Source organism: Delphinapterus leucas, chromosome 6 (genome assembly GCF_059928025.1).
Source record: "Delphinapterus leucas isolate spDelLeu-1000000601 "Yukka" chromosome 6, BTC_Dleu_Yukka2, whole genome shotgun sequence".
Classification (NCBI taxonomy): Eukaryota; Metazoa; Chordata; class Mammalia; order Artiodactyla; family Monodontidae; genus Delphinapterus; species Delphinapterus leucas.
Window position 1 is genome coordinate 103,698,963 of NC_143134.1, and position 22,162 is coordinate 103,721,124.

Sequence of the window (22,162 nt, forward strand, 5' to 3'; positions counted from 1 at the left end):
AACTGGTTCTTAAATTACTCTTTACAATATTCAACTCATCAAGTATCTGAGCCGCAGTTTTATTCAATACAAAATTATGTAACTAGGTAGGTGATCGATCTTCCAGTTCTTAAACTCTATATCTTCACAGTAGGCCATGATGTGGTACACTGCCTCTTATCAAGACAGTTTAGACATAGTAATGGGTAGTCTATGAAAGCTATGTTGAGAATGAGTCAGTATTTAACATGATACTTCCTTATTTAAGTTACTCATATTTTCCTTTCAGAGTTTTTAAAATAAAAATACTCAAGTGTAGGGAGGAGTCAGTAGAAATAGATTAGTTGTTTTCTATATTGATGTTACTTTCTGAGGAACAACTACTACTGGTGCTTTTTATAGGAGTCTGTGCTTTGTTCATTTTCATGCTTAGGTATAAAAAAATAGAATTCTTACATACCTTTTAAAATCAAGTATTTAAGTTAGAAAATGGAGGCTTTCAAAAACTATCTCTGGGCTTCCCTGGTGGCGCAGTGGTTGAGAGTTCACCTGCCGATGCAGGGGACACGGGTTCGTGCCCCGGTCCGGGAAGATCCCACGTGCCATGGATCAGCTGGGCCCGTGAGCCATGGCCGCTGGACCTGCGCGTCCAGAGCCTGTGCTCCGCAACGGGAGAGGCCACAACAGTGAGAGGCCCGCGTACCGCAAAACAAACAAACAAACAAACAAGAAAACCAAACTATCTCTAATTGATACTATTTCTTGCATGAAACAGGATGCTGAAGATTTTTTTTTACTATTATTTAAACAAATACGTTAACCAAAATCAACAACCTGAAAAACTAAAGACATAAAACATCCAAAGTTACAGAGGTCATATTTGACTCTGCTTTCATAAGAGTGTTCCTCCTTACCTGATGAAGAACTTCCAGGGTAACAGGATAAAAGAGGTTTTCAATAATTATTCGGAGCACAGGGCTCTGCCCAGGTAGGACTGTGCCTTCATTAGCAGGAGCTCCAGGAAGGGCCAGACTTCCTGACTGGACAGCACTGACAGCCTGCAGTGCAGCTTGGGCTCTCTATTTAACAACGCAAAATGAGAACTTGTGGTTACACAGAAGCATTATATAATCCTTAAAATTAGTTGATGTAAAGTAATATGAAGTAATATAGTTAAATAAAAATATACATATCTACTTTCTCTGGATGCATACATCCTAAAATTGTAATCAGTCAAGAATCAAAAGTCTTGCCTTCTTATCATAATGACACAATATTTAAGAAAGTTCTTAAATTTACTTGAAGAAATGAAAACAAAACCATGGCCAAAAAAGAAGAAAATTTGGATATAACTTTTATTTCCTAATTTTTAAATGACAATAGGAAAAAAGACAGCGTGAAGGGTAACATTAAAGGCCACTTTAAAAAAATCACTGAAGTCCCCCTCTTCTTTTTTCCTCCCTGAACAACTGAGTTCTAAAGCCTTTGGGTGGCATATGATAGGTGTAAATATGGAGGAAGAGAGGAGCTGTGGTGGTTCAGAGTGGGGCAGGACGGCATCCCTATACAAAGGCATCCTGGCATAGAGCATCAGAGCCTGAGCAACGCAAGGAGCGCATCCATGTGGTAGGTCTGCCTGGTAAGGGAAACCGGAGCCCAAACAAGGTAAGGAAGGTATCTGTGAGTGGGTGGCTCACTGTTGGCTGTCAGAACCTAGGGAGCACAAGATGGGTAAGAAAGGCATCCAGAGGAGAGTAGCCTAGCCAGGAGTGTCAGAACCCAGGGAGAGTTAAGAAGGGGTCCACATGTAGTAAAAATAATCTAAGCAGGGTGAAGAGGAGGTCAGTCCATGGGGACCTGAATGGACTAAGGAAGTAATTCAATGGAGGGGCAGCCTGGCATGAGATGTTAGAATCCAAGCAGGGGCAGGCAGAAAAGTTTCTTAATATCATGCTCCACTAAAAGGAAGCAGGTGCTCTAAAAAATGTCCAGCTCTAAAGCTGGAGCAAGGAAAGCACAAGATGAGTGTGTAACTTTTCTGGTTTTGTGGGGGTTTTGCTGTTGCTGTTTTGTATCAGAATGCGAAGAAGTTTTCAAAGAATGATGGGAACGAGCCAAAAGGACACAGAAGACAGCTGGAAGGGGCTCCCACTGGCCAAATATAGGACAATTTGAGAACCAAAATAATGACTGTAACAAATAAAAACCCATCAAATGAAATGGGAAACATTCAGTCCATAGGCTGATATAAATAGACAGTTGACAAGGAACAGTATATTTACACTGCCTTAAAGTACCTTCCCCCAAACACTCTTCTTTCCCCCTTTGTAAGTCACAACTTTACAGTGGAGAAGCCAGGCAAACACCAGCCAAATCAAGTGATTAAAGAGCACACTATCAATAATGCAACAAATTGAAGTTATGTGCTCCCTGATATGATGCAACGAGAAAAAAAGAGCATTACTTCTGTGACATTCCTGTCAAAGCTACATACACTGAATCTAATCACAAGGAAACATCAGACAAACTCAAATTGAGGGATGGTCTAAAAGATAAGTAGCCCATAATTTTCAAAAGCGTCAAGGTTACGAAGTCAAAAAAACCCTGTAACTGTTTCAGATAAAAGGATACTAGAAGATGTGATTTCTAAATGGAACACGTGGTTATGAATAATGCTTATTTTGCTGGAACAAACATTATTGGGACAACTGGAAAAACTTGAACGGGGACTGAGGATTGGAGGGAAGTAATGCATCAAATGTTAATTTCCTGATTTTGACCACTGTATTCTGGTTGTGTAGAAGAATATTCTTCTTTGAAGGAAATGCACACTAAAAGTTTGGCCAATGAACACAGACCAGATTAACAATTTATTCCCAAATGCCTCAAGGAATCAACAGTTCTTTGTATTATATCTGTAACTCTTTTTAAATTTTGTGACTGTCTCAAAATTTAAAACAATTATTTAAAAAATAAAGTAGGTGAAAGAGAAAATTGAAGAGAAAAAAAGCACGGTTAATGATTATTGAAATTAAATGCAAGTTTTCATCAGTCTTTTGTTCCGTACTTATAATTTCCTAAGAATGGTGATAATTAGTAAACTGTTTGTGTCACAAAATGAAAAAATCCTACCACTTTAATGCAGATTCTTTCATTTCTACATATTGTACTCACTTGCAATTTTAAAGAACATAGTACTTTGTCACAGTACTTTGTTTTCTATATGAACATTTGTTTTCATGACTTTAATTTTTAATTTACTATTTATTATACCACCTTTCTAATGTGAGATGAGTAGCTTTCCAACATTTTGCTATGAAAAATAACATTAAAATAAGTATCTTTCTGGAAAAGTGGCAGTCTTTTACTTTCTGCATGCTTAAGAGTTGAACAACTTCCACTTTTATATTCATTTTTTTTTACCTTTTAACAGCATTTTAATGTCATATACAGACTCTTATATATCAAGTAAAACACAAACTACCAAATGTTGTTTTCAAATCATCTTTGAGGACAATATATGAATTATCTGAATATTTTATATCATTAGCTTTCAAAACTATGTTCTCGTAAAGCCAAGTGTGTGGAATACTGAGCATCCTAATTCTGCTTCAAACATGGCAGTTTATCTATTTTATAGTGGGCTCCCCAGTAAGATTTTATTTGGAAAAAAGGGTTGTACTGCTTTCAAATTTGAAAAATAGCTCACATTTCCACTTTGAGCCTTTAAATAGGCAATGATGATGTTGGGAGGTCATTCAAAAAAGACTCAGAATTAACACAGGGATTAGAGTTAGCAGAAAAGAACATTAAAGTAGTTATTATAACTGTATTGCGTGCACACACACACAGAAAAAAGAAAGGTTAAGTAGAGACATGGAAGACCAACAGTGCTGTCCAACAGAATTTCCTGTGATAATGGAAATGTTCAACATCTACAGTATGCAATATGACAGTACTAACCACAAGTGGCCAGTGAGCACTCCAAATGTACCTAGTGCAACTGAGGAACTGAAATTTTTATTTTTGTATTTATTTAAATTTAGCCACATTTAGCTAGCAGCTACCACACTGGACATCACAACTTCATAATGTCTAGGAAAAATCATCATAGTGAGGCTCTCAGTGGAATAATGGTGCCTTTTCTTCTTCTATCAGGATGATTAAATCTTATCAAAACGAAGCCTGCATAACTGAAAGTAAACTTAACCTCACTAACTTTTTTTTGGCCGCGCTGCGCGGCTTGTGGGATCTTAGTTCGCCGACCAGGGATTAAACCTAGGCCCTCGGCAGTGAAAGTGCAGAGTCCTAACCACTGGACTGTCAGGGAATTCCCAATCTCACTGACTTTACTTCATTACCCATCAATCATTCTATCAATCCTTTTTATTAAACAATTCTATATACATGCTTACTGCTGCTATATTACTGTTATTGTTGCTACTGTTGTTGTTTCCCTTCCTTCACTCTTTCCTCTTTGGCATAGAAGATACCACAGTGGAGAAACATGAGAAGCCATGGTATGTATTGTCCATATCATTCTAGAGTTGTCAATATACTCTGCATTAGTACTTCATAGAGCATTGAGTACAAAAGTCTCTGCATAGCAGGCATGCAAACAAATTATTTTGACAATAAAAGTCTGAGAAAAAGATTTATTTAATAATTAACTCTACAGTTTCAATTTTTAATTAGGCAAAAATATTTAAGTAAAAAAAAATGAAAGTGGAGGCATACTTTCCACTGAGGACAACAGAAAAGTGAGGGGGGGAAAAAAAGAAATGTCTTCTTAACATGAAGAGACATTTCAGATACACAGAAGACATATTTTCTGTGTATCTGATACTAAACATTATGAGGCAGCAGAATTCTTATTATGGGATAGTTTTAAATGTTTCAGCAACAAACCCTCCGGAATGGTTACATTAACTAGTAGTAAAGGAAACAGCAGTAGTATGATGGAAAAATCAACAAATATTTTATTGAGGTAGGGGAGGTATATATACTTCATGTAAAATTTAAACATGCTTGGATAATGTGAAGAAGCCATTTTTAAAATTGAGATGGAAATGAATATACAACAAAATTCACAGATCTTAAGTGTTCCGTTGGATGATTTTTTGGGAAATTTTTTAAGGGAAAATCCTTCCATGGTCATCTCTTTGCAAATTTATAAACTTCCACCCACAAGGTCAAGAAAAACTGTCTATACAAAAATGAATCATATTAATACAACCACTCCTCAAATGCTGTACCTCAAAATAGGATCTAAATTTTTTAGCTATAATTTTAGCTTAAACCAAGGGACAAAGATACTTGATATTCACCTGACCCTCTGCCAAGTATGTCCATAAGCTGGAAAAGAAGTTATGTGCATGTTTTGGGATATCTTGCTATTCAAAGAGAAGAGAATGAAACAGTAATTTATCAGTTTCTGAGGGCTGCCTGAATAAAAAAACATCTGGTACATTTTATATATGCAAACAGGACCTTCAATTTTGACTTCAGCTTTGGTGTAGGACTCTGAATAAAAGAAAAATATTATTTTATCAAACACCAATGCAAAAAATGGACAAAAGTAACAAAATGGAAAGGGTACTGGGAAGAAATCAAGGCTATCTAAGAATAAACTAGGTCATTTGGGCTGGCTTTGGTTGCCAAGCAACTGGGATTTCTCACTGTTTCCCTTTGGAATAATCCAGTCTTTAAGAGTTTTATTGTTTATGTCATCTTTAAGAATTTAACATATTTAGGAATAACACTAATGTGAAAACTGCATGACTTACATGAAGGAGAATTAAAAATTCTTCTGAAAGATAGGAAATAAAATATAACTTCTTCCTCAAAAGGATCAGTTAGCAATATAGACATGTTAATTATCTACAAATAAATCTATAAAATCAACCCAATTCTGCGTTTTTTGGGGTTAGGAGTTATCAAAATAATTCTAATACATCCTGAGAAATAAACAAAACATATTATCCATTTAATTTCTAAAAAGAGAGGGTAAAGAATAGGGCCTTGCCCTACAACATATTAAGCCTTAGGGACCCTGAATTAGGAATGGAACAGAACAGAATCCAAAAGGTAGTCCATATTAGACATGGACTGCATACCATGTGAGCCACACACACATGAGGGTAGATGGGGGCCACGCAAGCAGAATGTGTAGTCCTGTCTAACAAGTGTATATATGCGGGTTGTAAATACGCATAGTCTGTGTATGGAAAACTAGACCATGACAAAAGACAAGTTTCACAAGAGTGGATATATATATATTTTTAAAGATTTTTTTTGATGTGAATCATTTTTTAAAAAGTCTTCATTGAATTTGTTACAATAGTGCTCCTGTTTTATGTTTTTTGGCACGAGGCATGTGGGATCTTACCTCCCCAACCAGGGATCGAACCCACACCCCTTGCATTAGAAAGCAAAGTCTTAACCACTGGCCTGCCAGGGAAGTCCCATGAATGGATAATATTGATAAATGGGTTATTCAACTACAACAAAAGAGAAACTGGTCACTGGGAGTAAGAGAAAGACCAAAGCCTCACTCTCCACCCACAAAATACTCTTAACAAAACAAAGATTTAAACACTACAAATAAAAACAACCAAAACATGAAAGTATAAGAAAACATAGGTAAAAAAGATGTTTTTAATCTTGCTATACTGGGTTTTTATGAGTATGGTACCCATGTCAGAGACCATAATACAACTTCAGAGATTTGACTATTATATAAAAATATTTTTAAAATTGCATTAGCAGACAAAATTCTAGACAGAAAGTATATAGAATGGTGGCTGCCAGGGTGGGGGTAGGGGAAATGAGGAATAAGTGTATAACAGGTATGGAGTTTCAGTTTGGGAAGATGAAAAAGTTCTGGGGATGGATGGTGGTGATGGGTTGCACAATGAAAATGTACTTAATGCCACTGAACCATACACCTAAAAATGGTTAAAGTGGTAAATTTTACGTTATATATATTTTACCACAATTGAAAAAATCGGGGAAAAACTGCATTAACAGAAATCACTATAAATACTTTACAAGTTATTAAATAAAAGAGAGTAAACAATAAGATACAATTTGTTAACTAGCATATTAACACAGATGGACAGGAAAACTGCTTGCTCATATATTATCAGTGGCACCCTAAATCAGCAAATAAGCTTTAGAGAAAGCAATCATGCAACATATACTGAAACATAAAACATGCATAGGCTTAGTCCCAGCAATTTTGTTGCCAGAAACATAAATAAGATAATGCTGCATGTGTGCCAAGATATGTAAGAATGCTGCTGTAGTACTATTTGTAAGAGCATAACATGGCAAACAATCTCAATCTAACAAGAAACTGGATAGCACAGGACAGGGAGATCAGCTCGGTGCTTTGTGACCACCTAGAGGGGTGGGATAGGGAGGGTGGGAGGGAGATGCAAGAGGGAGGGGATATGGGGATATGTGTACACATATATCTGATTCACTGTGTTATACAGCAGAAACTAACACAACATTGTAAAGCAATTATACTTCAATAAAGATGTTAAGTTAAAAAAAGAAAAGAAACGGGATAAATTATGGCTGCCCTTTTGAAGAGAGTATTATACAGTCATTTAAAAATTATGAAGTAAAAAAAATAAAATAAAAAGTATGAAGTAATTCTATATTTGTTGTCATGAAACAACATCCCTGACATATTGTAGAGAAAAAATAGTTTTCAGTAGTTTTCAAACTATTAGGATTCCATTGGTATAAAATTATATACATAGACAATAACCTGAATAGAGAAGGGGTACACAGTAAAATGTTAGCAAAATGTTAGTTAATTAGTTATATCTGGGTAACTGGATTGTTTCATTTTTTATTTTTCTGGATTGTTTGAATGTTTTACCATGAGCATGTATCCTATTTACAAGGCAATTTCTCATTAAAAAAAATTATACTATTTAAAAATATCTAACATTTCATTTACTCTTAAGTTTAGATAGTTTATTATAGGCCATTAATATCTCTTAGATAAGTTAAGGATTGTGTGCAGGAAATGTCACTGTTTCTAAAAATGTGGAAAACTATAAATTCAGCAGCTTGCATTATAATGACTTTCAACACAGAGTCAAAGAGCTGAAGGAGTTCTTTTGCCTAGAGCAAGAGTATCATGGCCAAATTGCTCTCAACATAATTAAAAAAACCTTTCTTAAAATGTACTTGCTTTGTGGATAAATTTTTCCTACCCTGAAGGTACTTCAAATTACTATTTTAGCTACTTAAAAATCAACCTGGAGAGACATAGAAGTTTGAACATGAATTATATCAAAATAAAAACTGGAAAATTAGGTAAGAAATGTTCATATTCTATATTCCACATTCACCTTGGAGAGTCAAAATTCATTTAATGAACATATCTATACAAATTCTTATTAACATCTTAAGTTCAGTTACTTAACATCACAATAAAAGCATCACTCAACTTCTCAATGCCTTTGTTACATATTCTGTTAAAAGAAGGGATTGACTTTTAAACACACAAATGTTACATGTTCTGTAAAAAGAAAAGGATTGACTTCTACAGTTCCTTTCAGATCTGAGATTTTTAAGAGAGACATAACGACGTATGTTTTTTTCCACTCATGAAAACAGTTTCAGGGGAAAACTAAATATCTGCCATTTCTAACACCATATCTTCAAACTTACTTCCAAATGGCAGTGCTTTCTTATTCTTAAGTCTTTGGGTAAGAATTTACATAAACAATCTTTACCAGTAGAGCATGCTAAGATGAAGAAAAACACATGATTTTTTTCCTCTGAAAAACAGAAAATTAAATTTAAGTTATTATATCATGTGTTCTTATAACTATTTTTAGAAATACCTTTAATACTTACAGCTTGATTAGGTAGATTATCAGTCTTAAGTTCTCTGTGATTGGAATACTGAATAAAAACAGGCTGGCTTCGAAGGTGAGGAGTAACAGGAGTGTAATAATTCACCATAGTAACAGCAGCTTCCTCAGAAGCCATTTCTAAGAAAGCCTGCAATAAACACAAGGAAGTAAAGTGAAAGCTCATGTTTTTGAAAGGCAGCTAAGAACTACTTTGTCATTCCAGCTTGCTCTAAACTCAGTATTCTCAAGAGAAATCACATTGTCCCCAAGGGGATGAAAAGACTTGTTTCAAAGTGTATCCTTGACAGTAACTGAAAACATAATTGAAAAAAGTTGGGTTCAATAAACGATTTGGGATTGGGAAATGGCCAGTTGATTAAATGATTTTATGTGGTTTTTGGTTTTCTTCTTATTTCTGTTTCTTCTAAAATCTAGAAATAATTAAAAAGGCAAAAATAAACGTGTGCATCACTACTATAAATAGTAGTAGCTTTCAGTTTCTTCCTAAAAAATTCTCAAACAGAGATGAGGCATAATGATTTGCTCTTCTCTACCTTTTTATAAAACAGCCATTTATGAATACAATTAGAGCATTCAGGTGCAAAGGCTCAATTGTACAAATTAGGGAAATGGGAGAACTTCTTACATTAAGTCAATATTGCTTTGGGTCATTCAAGTGACCTTTTTTGGATATTGGCAATCACTGTACTAATACAAGACTAACACAAGAAGAACTGAGATGGAAGAAGCTCCTTGGTATTTATGTCTTATTCTGTATAAAGCTTCTCCTAGCTGTCAGGACTCCCATTAACTTATGACAGGAATAGGATACTTACAGACCTTTAAGGCGGCAGGTTTTATCACCCTATCTTAATGGTTAAGAAGATAAAATATAGACATCTACTAAGCGTTCTGAGCCCTCAGAACTACCTATAAGAACATCTCAAATTTAAAATGCAGGAAGAACCCCTGATCCAAATCACTGTCTTTGAGGAATAAAACAGACTTCGAGTCATTTATACTATCTAAAAGGTATAGATGTCCACAACACACTTTAAAGTTGCTATCCAATTGTATCAATAATACACTTTTTCTAATATTTCTAAGAGGAGTGGATAAAAATGATCAAGGTAACAAAAATAGCTATGGCAATATTTCCTAACTATCTGGTTTTTAATCATCTTTTCAACAAAGAATTTGTAAACTGTATTCTAATAATATTCATTATATGGGGAGAGTCTCTTCCTGCAAACTCCTTTCTAAATGTTTCTAAACTCCTGCAATGTCTAACATCAGTCACACAAAGGAAAAGCTGAACAATGTCTTTGGAATATGATTCTTATCACAGGAATTTTTTCCTAAATGTATATACAACCTAAAAGTTCATATGTAAAAATAAATTTTTCTACATGGAGTCCAGTAAAAGAATTATTTATGTTTTCCTAAAGCATCCAAAGGGATCAATTTTCATAATGTAGGGTGGAGAGAAAACCGAAAGTCACTACCCACAGAAAGGCTGGTGAAAATAACACTTACTCTGTCCTCAACACTCCACCTACAAGAACCATAGGAAAGATTATGCTTACAAGTACTACTAGTGACTCACAACAGAATCTCCTGAATTAATTACGAACAAGATATTTTCTAAACAGGATTTATGATCAAAAGACAAGCAATTAACATAACAGTCAATTAGCACTACAGATAAATATAAACCTAGAACCAACTGCAGAAACAAAGGAAAGTGTGACATTGCCTGCTGCCTCTCAGAGCTATTTGACATAAAACATAGGATACACTATATGAAACACGATAATGTACATAACACATGGCAGTTAGACATTTCACAGCCATTAGACACGGTCATGTTGGCTCTTTCAAACCGTGCAAACCATACTATTCTCAATAGTGGCATCTGTGATAAAAAGATCCAAGTGCATGCACTATCTCCAAAAGATGCAAGAAAAATGTGTAAACACAACAAGGGCTGAATACTAAGACATTATTTAACTTCTCCAGTTCTTAATAACCTCATCTGCATTAAGCAGGGATGTTAAATAGTTTACTAAAGATAGAGGAGTCTGAATCAGACATCATTATCCAATCTCTGATGGTAATCAATCCAATCTCTTCTGATAATCACAGGATATTTTCATAAGCCATTTTGTAATTAAGAATATAAAATATGTTTGTTAACAAGTCAATGAATAAGAGATAATCCTGTTTCCTATATTAACATTTTTGTTTGCTGCTTCCTGTCATTAAAAAGTTCTATTTTAAAAACTATTTAAATAGAATGAAATTTAGGGGGAAAAAAAAAATTCAAGAAAATAAAATCTTTTTTTTTTTTTGGCCACACCTTGCAGCTTGTGGGATCTTAGTTCCCCCACCAGGGGTTGAACCTGCACCCCTGGCAGTGAAACTACGGAGTCCTAACCACTGGACTGCCAGGTAATTCCCCTAAAAATCATTTTATCACTAACACTCAGAGATAATAACTGTGGGTCAATCTTTAAAACTTACATACCTGGCTTTTTCCTTTCAACATCAAAAGATTAGTTACTTTGCCAAATGGTAGACCTAATGATATGACCTCTGCTTCGGTGACATCACTTGGAATTTTGCGAAGATGGAGAACACGGGAAGGCGAACAGGGAGGTCTATCTCCTTTAAATTTCTTGTTGTCATTCCCATTAGCTAAAAAATATAAGATTTTTTTAAAAATTACTGAAACTGATTTGGGCTGACATATTACATTAACCATATCATCACATTTGACATTTGATATTCCAAGAGTTTCAGGTTTTGAAATTCAGGAACTACGGGGCTGATGGGAGAAGAGTAGAAGACAGTGGAAAAACAAAACCATCCACCTTTCAATGAATGCATTGATTTTTCACTACAGGTATTATATTTTTTAAAAATTGAACTCTGATTTTTAACGTCAAGGAAAAGTGCTGGGTAAATGAATTACATATTTAGAGGTATCAAAACCTCTAAATAGTTAACTATTTGTTGTGAATAGAGAACAGTATTTATAATATCTTTAATGTATTTTTAAAGGTATTTTTCTAATTTGTCCTATTACTAATTAAACAAATAAGAATAAAAAATTTTAGGAAAGACAGTAATAAAAATTTTATACTTATCACACCCTACGAGGATTTGGATTTGAGATGCATGTTTATGAAAATAAGTTTATTTCTTGGGCATCATATAATTTTTACCAATCTATTTTTTAAAGTACTTTTAGAACATAAATTGTGGTTTCTTAGGATAATCTTATTCCTTATGATATAACAGGCAATTCTTAACATAAGCATCATCACCTTTCTGGAAATGCAAATTTTTAGCCCCACCTCAGACCTACTGAATCAGAAACATCCCAGTAACTGTGTTTTAACAAGCTCTCCAGATGATTCTGAAGCAACCTAAAGTTTGAGAACCACTGCTGTAAAATTAAGAAATCCATTATGCCAGTTTACAGCCAAATTTTATTTAAAGTCTATGTTTTAACAGTGACAATAACTAGAACTGACAAGCCTGTAACGAGTACTCAAATTTATGTACATAAGATTCAGAAATGTTTTTCTCCCAGAAATAGCACCAAGTAAGACTGAATGCAAATTATCTGAAAGCCAAAAGTTTCATTACAGTGTTTTTTTTTAATACTAAAATACTTAGCGGTATTAGGAGGAAAATATAATCTTTCCAAACACCTAAGATTATCATTTTTCTAAACACTAATGAAACTTCACAATCAGGTGTCTGTGATCCTAAATAAACAAATTTCATGAGGACCACGTAAAAATTATATGGCAGTATTTTGTACCCATAGCTGTGGCACAGAACTCAACTTGCTTACAGGTAAATAGGTTGACTTAATACCAAAACCAGCACTTGCTCCCAAATTCTCTATGTTCATGAATGCAGGCAACATCCTACCTGGACCCAAATACCATCAATTCCTAGAGGTCCTTACAGGTCTGTGCCTGTATATAACAAATGCCTAGGACAGAGTGTGGAAAATAATCGGCAAATATTTGTTGGAAATTAATCTGGGAGGCAAGAGGTTCCTTCTCCTTTCTCATCATGAAATATTTATTTTTTCCCTCCAAAATGACTGATTCCATTTTCATCTCCATGCTTAATGTCACCTCACCTATGATCTTGGCCCCTTCTACTCTCCCTTCCTCTAGTTTCACCCCTCCCCCACTTCCACTCAGATCCAACATCATATCAACCTAAACAGATGTATCATGTCATTATCCTGCTCTAAAAACCCTTACAGGATTCCAGCTACCTAAAATGTCCATTAGTTTCTAGTTTTCACGCTGTTTTCATTTACACTGTTTCACTGGAGTTGACAAAAATATACTAAGTTAAATATTATTAATTTTAACAGATGAAGAGACAGAGGTTCAGAGATTAAATAATTTTTGTACACAGCTAGCAAGTGATAAAAGCATTATTCAAACTTAAGTTTAAAGGTAATTTTCTTAACCACAAAAATCTCAAAGTGTCTTACCATTTGTAGAAAAAAGTAAGCAACTTGACAGTGACAAAAAATTTTCAGAGTATGTGCAGGTTTATGAGGATTATAATGATAATACTGTCACTAGATTAAATGCCAAATATCACCTCGTGGACAGGAGTGAAAGCCAAGCATGAAGTGCCTTTCTGCACCCTCCCTCCCTGTAAGCCTAGATGGCTAGACAACAATACCACCACCTTGTGCGTTCTAACCAGCACAAAGTGTTAAAGACTAGAAAAACACACTAAAGGCCAAAGGCTTTTGTAAGTTTACCCAGAATATTCCAAAATGAATGAATGAACATTAAGAAGGTTGTTTCTTTAACTGAGGTGTTCAGAATCTCCGTAAAACTATGTGTGAGAAAAGATGAATACCTACACAAGCTATTTGAGCTTGCACTGAACTATCAAATAAAGACCTATGGTGACAAATTTTTATCAAGAATTATGCAAATATATCACCATTTTAGGTTGTTAATTGTTCTGCATTATAAAAGTGCCTGCGCTATGTTCAGAGCATGGGCTATGAAATCACACATCTTGTTCTGACATAACTGAGCCTGAGATTCTTCTCTGATAAAATGAGTATAATAACAGTATTTGGAAAATGTAGTATGAGTATTTGGAAAATTAAATATGATAACATTTAAATGTTAGGTGTAATGCCTAGTACAAAGTGATCAATAATCTATGTCTTGATTTTCTTAGGAGGGCTTACTTTACCTGGAAAGTATGTTCTTTCTACTTTTTTGGTGCTAAAATAATGATTGTGGACAACAGTGGATTTTTTTCTCTTGATGTTCTTACTTTGCAAAATTGACATTGCTTAAAATTAATTGAAAATTTTATTATTCTGTGTAATCTAAAAGCCTAAGAACTACTCATCTAGATGACCCAAAAAGGTTATATCTAAAGACTTGATAAATATAACAATCTAAAAATGAAAACTGCATATAAGCAATTATATGGCATTATAATTTAATAAAAGAGGAAACAAGAAAATTGCAATGCACTGAATACATAACTTTGACAAATTATTCCCTGTACAAAAGGATACACCACAGACTTTTCCAAAATTGTATTATGAAAATAAGCATTCAAAATACTTAGCTTGCATAAATCTTGTATTTTTTGAATATAATGAAAAGTCCTGAATGCCTACTATATATTAATTATGTTCCAAAGAGATAAGTGGAAGAGACTTTTTAAAAATTCATATATTCCCATCTCAAAACTGAAGGGATCTACCAAGAAAACTATCCTAGAAATATGGATCTTTTTAAAAATTCAACTTTATTAGGGTATTCTTTAGGTATAGTAAAATCCACCTGCATTTTAAATGCAGAGTATGACAACCTTTGACAAATAACCTATATGGCCACAAGAAACCATTGAACCTGGACTTTTTTTCTTTTTTTTTGAAGGACTTTTAAATTATCAATTTGATTTTTAAAACAAGTACAGGGCTATTTAGGTTTTCTATTTCTTTTGCACCTGTGTTTTTCAAGGAATTGGTCCACTTCATCTAAACTGTCAAACTTATTGGCTTAAAATTGTTCACAATATTCACTTGATATCTATCTTAGCCTGCTCAGGACACCATAACAAAATACGACAGAGTGACTTAAACAATACAAATTTACTTTTTCACAGTTCTGGAGACTAGAAGTCCAAAACCAAGGGTCAGCATGGTCACTTTCTAGTGAGGATTCTTCCTGGCTTATAGACAGCCACCTTTTCACATGGTCCTCACATGGCAGGGGTGGAGGGAAAAAGCAAGCTCTTTGGCATCTCTTCTTCTAAAGACATTAATCCCAGTGAGGGCCCCACTCCAAAGACCCCATCTCCAAATAGCATCACATTGGGGGTTAGGGTTTAAACATATGAATTTTGGGGGTACACAAACATTCAGTCCATAACAATATCTTTTTAATGTCTACAGGATAGTTCTTGATATTGGTAATTTCTGTCTTTTTTTAATAAACCTACCTAGAGGTTTATTAATTTTATTGATCTATTAAAAAAACAGCTATTGGTTTCATTAATCCTCATTTTCTATGTCATTAACTTTTGTTTTTATATTTAATATTTTCTATTTACTTGGGGTTTAATTTGCTCTTCTTATGCTACACTTAGAAGCTTAGATCATTCATTTCAGACTTTTTTCTAATAAAATATTTAAAGCTGTAAATTTCCTTCTAAGAACAGCTCTAGCTGAACCCTACAAACTTTAGTAAGTTGTGTTTTCATATTAATTCACTTCAAAATATCTTCTAATTTCCCTTGTGACTTCTTATGTGATCCATGGATTAAGTGTTACTTTCTTTTTCCAAGCAACTGGAGATTTTTTCTCACATATTTGAGGATCATTTCTTAAAACTGCTAATACAATTCTAATGCATAATTTTAATGCATTCATATTTACTGAGACTTAAGGACCCAGCATATAGTTTACCTTGTTGACCATTTCATGTGAACTTGAAAAGAATATGTATGCTGATGGTGTGCGGGAGACTGTTCCATATGTCAATGAGGTCAAGCTGGTTGATAGTGTTGAAAACTTCTATATTAGGTGATCTACAAACTTCCTCTAAAGGGTCACATAAATATTTTAGACTTTTGTGGGCCATACAGGCTCTGAACCAACTATTCATCTCTGCAGTTGTAACATGAAAACAGCCATAGCTGACATCTTGCAGAAAAACCCAAACGAACTTTTCGGCCAAGCCAATAAATAAGTATGACTGTGTTCAAATAAAGTTTTATATATAGACAGCAAAATTTAATTTCATATAAGTTTCATGTATCAGAAATTTTTCATGTATCAGAAAATATTCTTTGTGTTTTTCACCATTTAAAATGTAAAAATCAGGAATTCCCTGGTGGTCCAGAGGCTAAGACTCCGCGCTCCCAATGTAAGGGGCCTGGGTTTGATCCCTGGTCAGGGAACTGGATCCCACATGCTGCAACTAAGAGTTCGCATACTGCAACTGAAGATCCCGCGTGCTGCAACGAAGATCCTGCATGCCGCGACAAAGACCAGGCAGAGCGAAATACATACATACATACATAAAATTTTTTTTAAATGTAAAAATCAATCTTAGCTCATGGGCAATACAAAAATGGGCAATGGAATGGATGTGGCCCACAGGGCAGAGTTTGCTAATGCCTGCTCTGGATCCTTATTGATTTTTATCTACTACACTATCAATTACTGAGAGAGGAGTGTTGAAATCTGCAGCTGTAATTGTGGATTTGTCTATTTCTCTGTTTAGTTCTATTAGTTTTACTTTATGTATTCTGAAGCTCTGTAATTAGGTGAATATATATATTTAGGATACATATATTTATCAAGAAATATAAATAAATGGAATACAAAGTAATAAATGACAAATAAAATGGAATATAAAAAATAATCTAAAGAAAGCCAGGAAACAAAGGAAAAACAGAACAAAATATATGGGACAAATAGGAAATAAATAGGAAGATGAAAGACTTAGGGGGGTGCAGATTCAATCCCTGGATGGGGAACTAAGACCCTGCATATCGCATGGCCAAAAAAAAAAAAAAAAAAAGACTTAAACCCAACTACATCAATAACTATATTAAGTGAAACTGGCATAAAGATTCCAATTGAGGGGCTTCCCTGTTGGCGCAGTGGTTGAGAGTCCGCCTGCCAATGCAGGGTACACGGGTTAATGCCCCGGTCCGGGAAGATCCCACATGCGGCGGAGCGGCTGGGCCCATGAGCCATGGCCGCTGAGCCTGTGCTCCGCAACGGGAGAGGCCACAACAGCGAGAGGCCCGTGTACCACAAAAAAAAAAAAAAAAAAAAAAGATTCTAATTGAAAGGCAGAGATTATGGTCTGGATAAAAGGAAAACAATTATAAGGTGTGAATAAGAAACCCATTTAAAATATAAAATCCAGGTTACAAGTAAAAGGATGAAAACATAAATATGTAAACACTAATCACAAGAAAGCTGGAGCGGCTGTACTAATACCAGACAAAGTAGACTTCAGGAAAAGGAGTATCACCAGAGATAAAGTGAGACATTTCATAATGATAAAGGGATCAATTTATCAAGGAAACATAATATGTCACACATAAAACATGCACATAAATGGCAGATAATCTCTGTTTTTTAATTATAATCTTTACTTTTTTGTTTACTTTAAGCGACTGCTCTGGGGTTAAATTGACAATTCATATCTTTAACTTACCCCAGTCTACCTTAAAATAATATTATAACACCTAGGTATTATGTAAGAACTTTTCAAAGTATATGTCTATTTCCCTTATCATATCCTTTGTGTTACTATCATATATTATACTTTTCACATATGCTATAACTCCCCAAATATATTAATATTATCTTGCTTTAAATAGTCAATTACCTATTTTTCTTTCTGCATCTTATTTTATTCACTTATTGTGTCTTATGGAGCTTTCCATAGAGAGCATTCTATACTTTTTTTCCAAATAATTTTTTACTGTGGTATAATACACATAACATAAAATTCGCTATCTTAACTATTTTTAAACGTAGAATTCAGTGGTGTTAAACATATTCATAATGTGTAACTATCACCACCATCTATCTCCACAGCACTTTTCACCTTGTAAAACAGAAACTCTATACCCATTAAAAAGTAGTTCCCTAGTCCTCCCTTCTTCCAGCCCCTAGCAACCACCATTCTATTCTCTAAGATTCTGACTACTCTAAGTATTCTTTCTTATTTCCTTTTGTGCATATCATATAGCTATTTTCTTTGTGGTTACCATGGGGATTACATTTAACATCCTAAAGTTATAACACTTTAATTTGAATTTAGACCAGCTTAACTTCAATAACATACAAAAACTCTGCTCCTTTACAGCTCTGTCCCCACCCCTTTCCATTATTATCACAAAATTACATCTTTATACAGTGTGTGCCCAGAAACACAAACTAACAATTCTTTTAATGCATTAGTCTCCTAAATTATTTAGAAAACAAACTGTGGAGTTACAAACCAAGTCACTTGGTAGCTTTTAGATTAATAATTTTTAAAAAACGTATTAGCCCCTTAAATCTACAGAAAACAAAAAGTAGATAACAAACCACTGTTAGAATAATATTGGCTTTTATAAGGGCCTTCACTGAGATCTTTATTTCTTCATATGGCTTTGAGCTACTGTCTGGTGTCCTTTCATTTCACCCTAAAGGACTCCTTTGAATATTTCTTGCAGGGCAGATCTAGTGGTAATAAAATCCTTCAGTTTTTGCTCATGTGGGAATTTCTCTTTCACTTTTGAAAGAAAAATTTACCAAACATACGATACTTGGTTGACAGTTTTATTCTTTTAGCACTTTGAATATATTGGCCCACTGACATCTGTCCAAAGTTCCTGAAGAGAAATCTGGTCATATTCTTATTGAGGATCCTTGTATGTGATAAGTTGATTCTCTCTTGATACTTTCAGGATTCTCTCTTTGTCTCTGACTTTTGAAAGTTTCATTAAAAAGGTGTCTCAGTGTGGGTCTCATTGAATTCATCTTACTTGGAGTTCATTAAGCTTCTTGGATGTTTATATTCATGTTTTTCATCAAATTTGGGAATATGGTAACTCTGGAAATCAGACTCTTCCCCTTTCTAGGGGTTTTCTCATTTGTGTTATTGTTTTTGATTGTTTTAGACTGTGTTTACGCCAAGGATCAGCTTGAGGTGTAAATTTAAGTTCTACTCAGGTGTCTTCTGAGTCTTTTCCTGGGCATGCACTATCACTTTCTACTTTTCCCTGTAGATGCAGCTGTTTTTTAATGTCCTAGTCTTCAATCTTTGGCTCCCAAAAGGGGAAAAAAAGAGAAAATGAAGGGGAGGAGGGTGTGGAAAGCACCAGCCTTTTATATGCTCTGGAAGTCACATATATTGGGAGTGGGGCGTGCTGGCTTGCAACAATAGCGGGAGATGCAAGAACAATGGCTGCCTACCTCTTTGTCTGTACCTGCATGATCAGAAGAAGCAACCAGCAATCAGAGTACAGAAACCTTGAAGTTGAAGGACAAGGTCTTTTTTGCCTACCCTGGCTCCTATTTGTAAGCTGCTCTGGAACCACACAGTTGCCTGCCATGTGACTGAGGGTGAGGGATGGGTAGCTGCTGCTGCACTAAGAGCTAAAATTGACCAAAATTAACCACAATTTACCTTCCAAGTCTTCCCCTGGAACTTGCAAGCCTTCAAGACTCCAGAGTTCCAAATTAGCTATAGACAGATTCTGCCAGTGCAATTGTTGTCTAGGTAGAAAGACAGACTCCTGGTGCTTCTTACTCTACCATCTTCCCAGAAACCCTCAATCATCTTTTAAATTATCCAAAAAAATGAGAAAGAAAAGTCACATATCCACATATTTACCACTTTGTGTAGATCCAAGTTTCCACCTGGTATCATTTTCAAGTCTGAGGAATTTCCTTTTCCATTTCATAAAATGTAAGTCTGTTACTAACAAATGCTCTCAGTCTGTGTGCCTCAAATAAGGCTTTACTGTAACTTTATTTTTGAAAAATATTTTAACTGGATATAGAATTTGTTTCATTGTATTTATCTACAGTACTTTAAAGATGTTGCTCAACTGTCTTCTGGTTTGCAGTTTCAGGCAAGCACTCTCATTACTCTTATCTTTGTTTCTCTGAATAAATGTGACTTTTTTCCTCTGGCTACTTTTAAGATTTGTTCTGCATTCCTGGTTTTCAGCAATTTGATTACGAGGAGATTTGGTGTGGTTTTCACTGTGTTTATCCTGCCTGTGGTTCACCGAACTTCTTGGATATGTGGCTTTACAATTTCCACCATATCTGGAGTATTTTCAGTCATTATTTCTTCAGATATATTTGTTTCCCCACCCCCAACTTTTTTTCTGGAACTTCAATTATACATATGTTTAGACCACTTAATTTTGTTCTACAGATTATTAAGGCTCTGTTCATTTCTTTTTCAGTCTTTTGGTCTGTGTGCTTTAGTTTCTATTGCTGTCTTTAAATTCACTGATCATTTCTTTTACAGAATATTAGTGCTGTTACAGCCATGCCATGTTTTTTTTTTAGATATTATAATTTTATCTCTAGAAGTTCTATTTGATTTTTAGCTTTCATTTTCTCCCTGTTATGTTGATATTTTCCTTTAAATCCTTTCACATACTTTAATAACTGTTCCAAAGTACAAATCTGCTAACTTCATCATCTGTTATTTTCTAGGTATGTTTCTATGGACTGATTTTTCTCCTAGCTATGGGTTGCAATTTTTGATTGAATGCTCAACATTGTGAGCACTGGAATTGTTTTATTCCTTTAAAGTGCCAGACTCCTTTCTGGAAAAAATGAAGTGCCAGACTCCTTTCTGGAAAAAAGTTAAGTTACTTTAAGATCAGGTAATTGTTTTGGAGCTTGTTTTTAAGTCTTGTTAGGGTGGGTTTAGAATAGCTTTTATGCTACAGCTGATATACCACCCCTACTGGTAAGGCACGTGTGGCTTAACATTCACCAACAGATTCAAGGGCAGGTTTCTGGAGCACTTTTCTCACAGATGGAAGCTAGAACTCCTACAGGCAGCAAGACGAAAGAGGAAAAAACCATGCAGAGATGCCCCAGAAGTAACACTTCCACTTATATCTCATTAGACAGCACTTAATCACATGACCTCACCTAGCTATAAGGAAGACTAGAAAAGCAGTCATTTAATCTGAGTGGCAATGTGCCCAGATAAAAATTAGAGCTCTGTTGCTAAAGAAAATAGAAAGTATTGGGGTACCCAACAAACAGTCTCTGCCATAATTCCTAAGATTAAATTTAGGAGGAAAAGCATATGATTTATGTAGAAAAGTATAAAACATTTTCATAATTACCAAAGGACTAAAATAAGACCTAAAACCATGGACTCACATGCCATATTCCCAGATGGAAAAATAATTACACAAAAAGATCAACATTTCAGAATCCCTAAGATTTTGTGGGGAAGGAATGGGGAATGAGGGGCTGTTCTAGAACTACACAAAATAATTTAAAGCTCATATGTCCATTATAGGCTAAGAGACATTCTTAAGGAATATTAATATCTAAGCAGAACGACCAGTTTGCCTGGGACAGTCACAATTTGGCATCATTGTTCTAGCAACCTGTACAGTTTAACATCTTCTCTTTTGAAAAACAATTAACAGTTGCATTGAAATAAGCTAGAATAGGCTTAGTAGATCCAATTGATTTTTTTAACTTCCAGTTTTTGCCATGGTCTCATCTAGGAGTTTATGAACCACATGTACAGTGATTAAATCTGAATGTTAACCAATGTTAACCAGTGAGACGGAATCTCTTCATGACTTTTTCACAGACAACACACAGAGTCTTTGATTTAAAGAGGAAAGAAGGGAGGGAGGGAGGAAAGGAGGAAGGGAGGAAGGGAGGAAAGGAGGAAGGGAGGAAGGGAGGAAGGAAGAAAAAAGAAAAGAAATGCAGTGGCAGTGGGGACTTCCCTGGTGGCGCAGTGGTTAAGAATCCAGCTGCCAATGCAGGGGACATGGGTTTGAGACCTGGTCTGGGAAGATCCCACATGCCGCAGAGCAGCTAAGCCCATGAGCCACAACTACTGAGCCTGCACTCTAGAGCCTGTGGGCCACAACTACTGAGACCACGTGCCACAACTACTGAAGCCCACATGCCCTAAACCCTGTGCACAGCAACTACTGAGCCCACATGCTGCAATTACTGAAGCCTGTGTGCCTAGAGCCCGTGCTCT

General features: G+C 35.1%; 1 protein-coding gene across 6 annotated transcripts in view; it reads right to left on the reverse strand.

Moving 5' to 3' along the window:
* Positions 1–22,162, reverse strand: part of PTBP3 (polypyrimidine tract binding protein 3) — a 101,544-nt gene that overhangs the window by 41,191 nt on the left and 38,191 nt on the right. For 4 of the 6 annotated variants that reach the window (XM_089913594.1, XM_022579031.3, XM_022579030.3 and 1 more), the window contains 3 exons: positions 11,389–11,558; positions 8,863–9,009; positions 894–1,058 (listed from right to left, as the gene is read on the reverse strand). In XM_089913594.1, coding sequence (XP_089769720.1) covers positions 894–1,058; positions 8,863–9,009; positions 11,389–11,558 — 482 coding nt within the window. The remainder of the gene's footprint in view (positions 1–893; positions 1,059–8,862; positions 9,010–11,388; positions 11,559–22,162) is intronic. The other 2 variants (XM_022579033.3, XM_022579034.3) reach the window with 1 other exon arrangement.